Raw genomic sequence first — 9634 nt, 5'->3', positions numbered from 1 at the left:
ACAGAGTATATGCTGCCCGAAAAGTCACTATTCCACGCGAACGAAGTCACAGCACACGGGCACAGCTAGTGTATAGTATAATATTGTAATGAGTAAAGATTTGTTTGTTTCTTTGTTTGTGATCGACAAATCTGAAACTACTGAACCGATTTTAATAGATCTTTCACCATTAGAAAGCAACTTTATCCAGATGCAGCTAGGCTATGTACTAAAGCGCTAGGTAGGTATACCTACTACACTGTATCGCAGACGAAGTCGTGGGCAAAAGCTAGTTTATTATATTTATAAAATCACCCCTATCACACAGGTTTATGGACGGGTCGATTAAGATGAAACTTTTGCAGTTCAATAGCATGTAAGTAGTTAGGCTTAATAATTCAACATTGATTGCAGTTATTAATCTATTCCAGAAGAAATGTCCAGCGTTAGACATTGAGTGCCTTGGAAAAATTGCAGAGGGACATCTGATGTGATACATTTTTGAAATAAAAACATATTAGTTTTATTAATAGGTACTTTTATTACTAGCGTAAATAATCCCAAAAAATAAGTTCCACGTGTAATCTTATGCTACTTATAAATACGTAATACTAAAATTATACAACATACATCATCAGTAAAGCCACAATGTCAATGGAGAGATGATAATCAAATTGTGTTTCCTTTAGGTACTTTTGGCAGCTACATAATTTGGCATCTTCACCAATTTTATGAGTATAACTTAATCTCATAATATTACCTAGTTTTTCTACAAATAATTTGCATTATTTATGGATATACTATCATGTCCTATTTTGATATATTATGATATGCCTTCTGAATCATTTTCTTGCTATATTTATTCACTGCTTGTGTAAAAAGCAATTGATTTAAGAAAAACGGTTACAATAATAAAAATCGGTCGGAAGGTGAATATAAAAGGTAAAAACTCTATTAATAGAATAAACTTGAATAGTGAACAAGAACAACAGCTTAACAAGGTTTGCACCTTGTACCTTGCAATGAAAATAAAAAGAAAATATGAAACGTAGTATAGCGTGGCTTCGTCCTTTTCACATACTCGTACATAAAAATAATAAACGTTCAAAGATCAGTCTGATTCCTTACATTTAAAGTAAGGCAAGTTTATTAGGAAGCCACTGCCACAATTTACGAATTCAAATATTAAAACAAAAATTATTACCTACTATTTAATTAATTAAAAAAAAAAAACAAAATTGAATATTGCACTGATTTTTAGGGACGAAATGTCAAAAATTAATTTAATAATAACGACGTTCACAATATTTAAAATACGATTCAGTAAGCCCATCAGACAAATTGCAAACTAAGCAAATAATTAAAATGATAAAAATGAAAAAGAAATTTATATACATCTGTTTTTGGTAATATTACTAATTGTAAGAAACTAGTCTTTAAATGTTATAAAATATCTGGCAAAACGTGTATTTCTGGTGTGACTGATGCTCTCTGCCATAATGTGCACATTTTCAGTGGTTTTTATTTTTTTATTAGGAAACCATATGGGGTGAAAAATTAAAAAAAAAAATCTTAGGAAAGGAAATTACAGTTGATGTGTTCACCTCTCCATTTTTCTTTTCATCATCTTCATCTCATCTTTGTTCAGTTCAGTTCATGGTTTACATTACAACGTAAGTAGGCTCAGTGGCGATTCCACAAGCGTTATCACGAGTGGAGATGTGGAAGTAGCCATCGATGCCCCAGTCACGGCCCCATGAGTTCTTGATGATCCAGTACGAGTCACCATCGATCTCCCCGTAGCCAACCAACGTAACTTCGTGATCTACTTTTGTTGTGGTACTATGAAAAATGTTATAATCGTTAATTAAAATCAAAGGAAAGGCAGCTGAAAGAGTAAAAAAAAGACCCCACACCTCACATTGGCTTATATACACTTAACATTATTGTAAGCTAATGGATCAGCATCATCATTACGGTGGCAAGAGCTTCGTCTAAATTTATAATAATTTTTTAGTTCTGAAATAGTCTACAAAGTATTAGTATATTAAAAATAATAATCTCACCAATCTTTGTCGTAGAAGATGCCACCGTTATAATTGTATAAACTCTCAGAGGAGCCTACATCAATCGATACTGACAGAGGGCCATGATTCATTACTGCTATCTGAAATACAAGATACAACATCATATAACAATCACTAAGGTATAAGAAATTATTAATGCGATGATAAAAAAATGCAATATTTGACCTTTAGAGCTTCAACGCTAAATGGAGTAACATCAGTGAATCCTTTGATCGGGTAGATCGTTGTCATATTGTCGATTTCACAGTAACCATCCTAGAACATAACAAATTCGTAAGATAAGGTAATAATTATTTTCGTAAAACCGTTGAGGTTCAAAACGTAACGGTTATTTTCATACTTTATTTTTGTAAGGGCCATATTCTTCTTCTGTGGGAAGACCGTACTTTATCATCCAGTGGTAAGCTGCTGTGTCGCTGCCACCATTACAACCACCAGCGCCGAATCTAGAAATGAAAACAGTATTATAATTTACAACACAGGGTGCAAGCAGAACGCTGGCAAAAACGAAGACAGGTGACAATACTAATGCTTAGCAAATAATTCACAATAGATACAACAATATGTAATTTATAAACAAGTGTAAATTAAAAAATTATAACACCCCCGACAAGTGAAGGTTACAGTAAGAACTAGAAAAGAGCTGATAACTTTCAAACGGCTGAACCGATTTTCTTGGATTATAGCTAAGAACACTCTCGATCAAGCCACCTTTCAAACAAAAAAAAACTGAATTAAAATCGGTTCATTAGTTTAGGAGCTACGATACCACAGACAGATACACAGATACACAGATACACAGATTTTTTATTTATTTATTTATTATTATTGACATTAAAAAAAATAGATACACACGTCAAACTTAATACACCCCTCTTTTTGGGTCGGGGGTTAAAAAACGCGAAATAAATGAATAAAAAATCCTGTGTTTTTAAAAGTTCACATTATATTGCAAATAAAACATCTGACTGACGCTAGAGGTCAACGAACGTTACGTAAATAGGTCACTCGAAGTCCACGCTGCGTCATAGGTAGGGCATTGACTCGAATTTTGCACGGTTTACAATGCGGGTTTGAAAAAAAATTCATCACTAAAACTCCAAAATAAGGCATTGAATTGTGTTTAGGTAGTATAATAATATCACGAAATTTTTGCTAGCGTTCTGGTTACATCTTGTATGATGGCACTAGCAAAGGACAATAAATTACTTAAAATACATAGAACAAATAAAGTGGTAAAATGCTTACCCCCAAGCGCAGTCAACTAGAGCTTGGTTAGCGAGTCTTAGCAGTCTGCCTCCATTTGAGCGGGCTAATGCTCCTTCGGCAGCACTGGTTGTACCAAATGACCAGCACGAACCACAGTCTTCTTGATCTATAACATTAGTTTTAATTTTATTTTAGTTATTTCATTTCAGAGTATAAAAATAACGTAATCTTGTTCAAAATATATACCTCTTACAGGAGACACGTAACCTTGAAGTCTTAGGTCAACGTCTGCTGGTAAGGTTTCAACTAATTGAGAAATTTTCTGCTCGTCATACGGGAATGCATGTGTGCCTACTTCTCCTGCCTTTCGCCTTATAAGTCCCGTACTTCTCTGTTTCTCTTCTCGGGTGCGGTCGGAAAATTTGTTCAAGGTCATTTTGTAATCACTATTCATGCTGTTGTGGGCCTGAACTTTTCTGAAATATTAAATTTTTGCTATTAAAAAACTAAATTAAAATCAGTTCATTAGTTTAGGAGCTACGATGCCACAGACAGATACACAGATACACACGTCAAACTTACAACACCCCTCTTTTTGGGTCGGGGGTTAAAAACTGAACAAACAAAGCTAGTATTTTTAATGTGGATATGATTTGTATGTAAAAAATTAGACATTTATACAAAAGTGCTATGTAAATTTAACTATTTCATATTTATTAATATATTTCATATTTCATATTTATTAATTAGTATGATAGTAAAAAGTACATTACGTGGAAATGTTATGAACATTCCTTTAAAACAGATTTTTTTGAAAACTCACCTCAGATTTTTATGGAAAATATTCTTTCGCATTTCGTGCTCCTCTTCGGTATCGTAATTTCTGTTATGCTCCTGCTTAAATCTTGTTTAAAAAAAGAATAATAATATGAAATTAGAAAAGATATGAATTGATCACAAATAACATTATATGATTACGTACAATATTGTTATGTGGCAATAGAAAAACCATGAATTAACAAGTGTAAATTAAAAATTTATAACACCCCCGACAAGTGAAGGTTACAGTAATAACTAGAAAAGAGCTGATAACTTTCAAACGGCTGAACCGATTTTTGTGGATTATAGCTAAGAACACTCTCGATCAAGCCACCTTTCAAAGACAAAAAACTAAATTAAAATCGGTTCATTAGTTTAGGAGGAATAAAATAAAATAAAAAGACAAAAACTAAATTAAAATCGGTTCATTAGTTTAGGAGCTACGATGCCACAGACAGATACACAGATACACACGTCAAACTTATAACACCCCTCTTTTTGGGTCGGGGGTTAAAAACTGAACAAACAAAGCTAGTATTTTTAATGTGGATATGATTTGTATGTAAAAAATTAGACATTTAAACAAAAGTGCTGTGTAAATTTAACTATTTCATATTTATTTATCGATACGATTTGTATCGATATTATTTTACATATTTTAATTCCTACCCTGACACAGTGGGTGTACGGGGAAACACGAATTCCCCTTCGACCCGCTGGTCAAAGAAGCCTTTGGGTGCACGGCTAGCTCCCCATCTTATCATGGTTGGAATAACCTAATTCAATGAAAATCAACTCGGACCAGAACCTTAACATATGGTTATGGTTCCTGACTTCCTGTACCGTCACGAGTATTCAGTATCCTAGCTAATTTATCGTTTACAAACCTATTGAAGGCGGCTTCGACATGATCATCATTTTCAGGGTCGAGTATTGATAAATCAATGTCGTTTTCTTCGGAATCTTTTATTCCTGCTCCTCCCGTGCAATCATCTTAAAGAAAATTCAAAAATCAATGATTTTTTTTCTTAGAATTCACAAAAATAATTTCTTTTTTTGTTAGAGACTTACATTGATCCACATCAAATACGTTTTCATCGAACTCCGTCTCAAAATTGTAAATATCATAAATAGTATGTTTTTTTAAAGTTTCCAGCCAACTGTTGAATTCTAGATCCTCTATCCTGAAAACAACAATTAGCACAACCATTTTCCTCTTTAATTACTATTTTATTTTCATAAAAGTATCAGTTAGAATATATTTACCTCACTGGAACCCAAGTCGAATTCTTTAAGGAAGCCCACAAATATTTTTTAGTATTCGCCTCTTCGTCTTCAATAACATATTTTTGAACTTCACCAATATCTAGGAAGTCTTTGCCTGAAATCAGGAAAAGAGTAAGTATGCAAGTAAGTATGAAAATTAAGATTTTCTATTAGATATGTAATTTTGAATCAAAATCCACTTATCGTAAGTTGTGTGACTGTGTAGTTTTATATGTTTTGAATTGACATGAACAGTTTTTAAGAAATTAGAAAACATAATTAAATTTCATGATTTCATTGGTAAGTAGGTATACGTTTTTGCAGAAGGTCTGCCTATGAATTAAAAAAATTGCAGTATACTACATTTTGCTTGACATAACTACAACTGAAAATTCGTCTGGACCTGGAGTACAAGCACGTATTTCCATGAATCATGAAAAACAGATAGACGTCAGTCGACATTTTGTCCCTCAATCTTTGTTACATTTCATTTTGTCACAATATTACGTGGATTGTATAAAGGTGCCCCGCACGATATTCTCTCCAGCCGCGACGCGCGTACCGCGTAGCGCGTCACTGCCGCGCGTCGCGGTTGGGGAGAATATCGTGCGGGGCGCTGCCGCAACGCGCAGTTCAGCTGCAGTTCAGTTCAAGTGCGTGGGCACCTTTATGGTAAACTTTTATAAAACATGAACCAACCAACATGTTCGAAGTCAGTGGCACGGGGCAACAAATTTTCGGGTTTGATTTGATCAGTTAGTGTTCCGTTTTTCCTGGTGCAAATTAGTTTGTTCAGATATTCCTCTGTTGTTTCTGGATGAATCTATATCAAGATTAATAACAATAAGCATTAGGATATTAAGTTTGACACCTAATAAGTATTTTCAAAAAATAAAAAATCAATCAATACTTAAAAAATTATTGTTTTTTTATTAAAACGGATTTTCCCAATTTATATGAATAATACGTAAATGGTCTTGGACTACAAAGTGTTGTATAGCTATAGTAATAAAGGTAAGAAGCAGAATAATTGGTCAATACCCGAAAAAAGAAAACAATTATATATTCAGTCGATTCCCCATTCTTTGCCAGATCGGCGGCTGTAACGGAGCCCTATACCAAACCTCTGTCGGATGACGCTAAGGCTCTGTTACGGCTCTACAAGAAGGCCTTTCGCAAGTAAATGGTTGTGTGGCCTTACTGAATGACATATTTCAAACGGAAAAAAGCTCCTAAAAATGAAGAGTATAAAAAAATCATAATTACATCATATTGTACTCCAAACGCAGCGCTACTAGCCTTTCTTTTACCCTTTATTTTAATCGATTTGACAGCACCGCTGTTGTAGTCTACTCTAGATTTTTTGCTGATTCGCCTGAAACAAGAAATTATAAAATAAAATTGCCTGCACCTACCTACATACCAGTGGCGTGAACAGGATTCTAAGCTAGGGTAGGCATTATTACTTATGGTAAACCTTCTTCTTCTTCTTCTTCTCTCTGGGCTGGTTTCCGCACTTAAACGTTTCCGTCTGTTGTGCGTGTGTTGCCCCTCCCCGCCGAAGTATGGTAAACCTTTTTATTGATTGTCATGATGAAAAATGAGCATGAAGCTATCTCAATTTGGGTAAGCAGTGTTTTTATGCATCTATGAACTGCACGCCACTGGTACATACAGAATATTTCATGAAAAGTAGTTGAAAGAGATTTGAGAACTGCATTAACCCTTTGGTATAGTCTTAGGTGTAAATATACACACTGATGGAGTGTAGGGGACCCTATAGGGACGACTCTGAACTAAGCTTATTAATATGCTTTGGCATAAAAGCGGAGGCCCGCGCGTCTTTAGAGTCTCCTTCGTGTTTTGTTTTCAGTATAAGTCGGTGACTATTATAATTATATACCAATTTTTTTATACTCATAAAGTATGGTATGTTATGGTTGTAACTACATAAAGACGAGTTTAAGTTGTTATAAAAAATACTCGGCTTTACTTTGCGCTGGCCCTCAGGAACCAAAAAAAAAGAAAAAAATACTATTTTATGATTTAAGAATCTTACCAGTATTGGATATCCTCGACCAGAGCAGAAGTTAAGGACACTTTGGTGGCCTCGAAAGTGTATTTCTTAGGCCACTTCAATTCCGGAAGTTCTTCAGATTGAACTGTAAAAAAATTTCAGATCAACAGTTAATTTTATCCATAAAAAACAATTGGTTTAGCTCATATTAAGCTATACATTAATGACTAATTATTTAGTTATGGGTATGGGTATTAGATAATAATGTTAGTTTAACAAGTGTAAATTAAAAATTTATAACACCCCTGACAAGTGAACTGATAACTTTCAAACGGCTGAACCGATTTTCTTGGATTATAGCTAAGAACACTCGATCAAGCCACCTTTTAAACAAAAAAAAAACTAAATTAAAATCGGTTCATTAGGAGCTACGATGCCACAGACAGATACACAGATGCACACGTCAAACTTATAACACCCCTCTTTTTGACTCGGGGGTTAAAAATGCATTATGTTATTGCAAATCGCTCACCAGATTTCCCTGTTACCGATGCAACGGTGAGCAGGAGTAATATTTTCAACATAAACAAAAACATTGTAGCTTCACAATATTTTAACTTCTGTGTGGCGGAATTATTCAAAATTGACCATTTTATATTCGATATTTTAATCAGTACGGCGATTTAATTAATCACAAACACTTTTTGTTTGCCGATAGAGCCAATGTTATAATGTGGACACGTTTTTTTAAATATAATATTATAATATTGTTTTGTGTATTTCAAAGGTAAATGACGTGATTATTATTTTAGATCATTTGTCTGTCTGTCTGACAGACAAAAAGGACAGACAGGACGGACAAAGGGATGGACTAAGGTAAATTTACACAAGTAGACTCGGAATCATGTCCTGGATGGCGAGCTATTTCAAGCGGTAAAGCGCTTGCTCAAGTTGGTCCTAATCGGCTAAGTTTGATTAAAGTTGAAACAGTATGTCTCTGACAAGTTTGCAATATTATTATTAAAACCTACACTAACAGAATAATTATCTATACTCTATACTAATAAATAAAATTGGAGTGTCTGTCTGTAATTTCGAAATAACTACCTCATATTAAGCTCATATGGTTATTTGAACGATACCAACACTGAATCACACGTTTTTAAAATTTTTGTCTGTCTGTCTGTCTGTCTGTCTGTCTGTATGTCTGTCTGTCTGTTTGAAAAGGCTAATCTTTGGAACGGCTGAACTGATTTTGACGGGATTTTCACAGATAAGTAGAGGATTGACCAGGGTGTAACATAGGCTACTTTTTTAACCGACTTTCAAAAAGGGAGTTGTGTTTTTCTACCTATGTACACCGAAATCTCCGAGATTTCTGAACCGATTTGCGTAATTTTTTTTTCAATCGATAGAGGAACTTAGTGATATTGTTTCATAAAAAAAATTGGATTCCAACTCCTCAATCCTGACGCTGCAGGGGACCTCACCATCAATACTGATGGGATTTAGAAACTGTCGGTTATAAATTGATTGATATTGAAGGTATCTGTACCAAGTAAAAACTTTGACGTTGACTTTTGGGAAATCAAAAGTTCCCACGGGATTTTAAACCCTAAATCCACGCGGGCGAAGCTGCGGGCATCAGCTAGTACTAAATAATAACCAGGAGATGTATGTGCAATGCGACGACTCTTTACTACTATTACAAAACATGACTGAAATAAGTATAATAACTTTATGAAGGATAGGTACTTAACTACTTAGTTAATTTAAAAATCTGGTAAAAAGCATGCATTTTAGCTACCTATTGTATACTATACCAATTTCACTATTTTAGTTTTATTTGTCCTATCCATATTATGACTTATGGTTTAAAAATTACAAAAAAATATTGTAGGCATTCATTAAATTTTAATGAATATTAATAAAATTGAACTTGATTTAATAAATTTTACTAATTGAATGGCAGTTAGGTATTTTTAACTACTTGGTGTAAAAATCACTAATCCGTACTAATGTTATAAATGTGAAAGTGTGTTTGTTTGTCCTTCATTACGATACAACGGAGCTACGGGTCGGTGCGATTTTTTGCATGGATATACAAAAGATCTGAAAAGTGACATAGGGCATAGTCATTAATTTTACTGAGCCTCTGAATGTGATCTCCTCTCGTGGTAAGTGATGACGCAGCGCGGTAACCTGGACGGGCCTATATGCCTTGATGAAATCGATGGCCATATGCCAGTTTTCAGTT

The 9634-nt window shown here is 34.2% G+C and overlaps 1 protein-coding gene across 1 annotated transcript; it reads right to left on the bottom strand.

Annotated features, from left to right (window-relative positions):
• Positions 1 to 506: 506 nt before the first annotated feature.
• On the bottom strand, positions 507 to 8020 carry LOC123879839 (procathepsin L-like). The gene is made up of 14 exons (XM_045927735.1): positions 7910 to 8020; positions 7420 to 7522; positions 6627 to 6735; positions 6060 to 6183; positions 5361 to 5475; positions 5166 to 5278; positions 4982 to 5087; positions 4099 to 4179; positions 3522 to 3751; positions 3315 to 3441; positions 2407 to 2512; positions 2232 to 2321; positions 2046 to 2146; positions 507 to 1821 (listed from the first exon to the last, which is right to left on the bottom strand). Exons 1-14 carry the CDS (start codon positions 7971 to 7973, stop codon positions 1641 to 1643), a joined length of 1650 nt encoding a protein of 549 aa, XP_045783691.1. The 5' UTR covers positions 7974 to 8020; the 3' UTR covers positions 507 to 1640.
• Positions 8021 to 9634: the final 1614 nt, after the last annotated feature.

Source organism: Maniola jurtina, chromosome 3, assembly GCF_905333055.1.
Source record: "Maniola jurtina chromosome 3, ilManJurt1.1, whole genome shotgun sequence".
Lineage (NCBI taxonomy): Eukaryota > Metazoa > Arthropoda > Insecta > Lepidoptera > Nymphalidae > Maniola > Maniola jurtina.
Note: the sequence above shows the minus strand (reverse complement) of the source record. Positions and strands in the feature narration are given on the sequence as shown.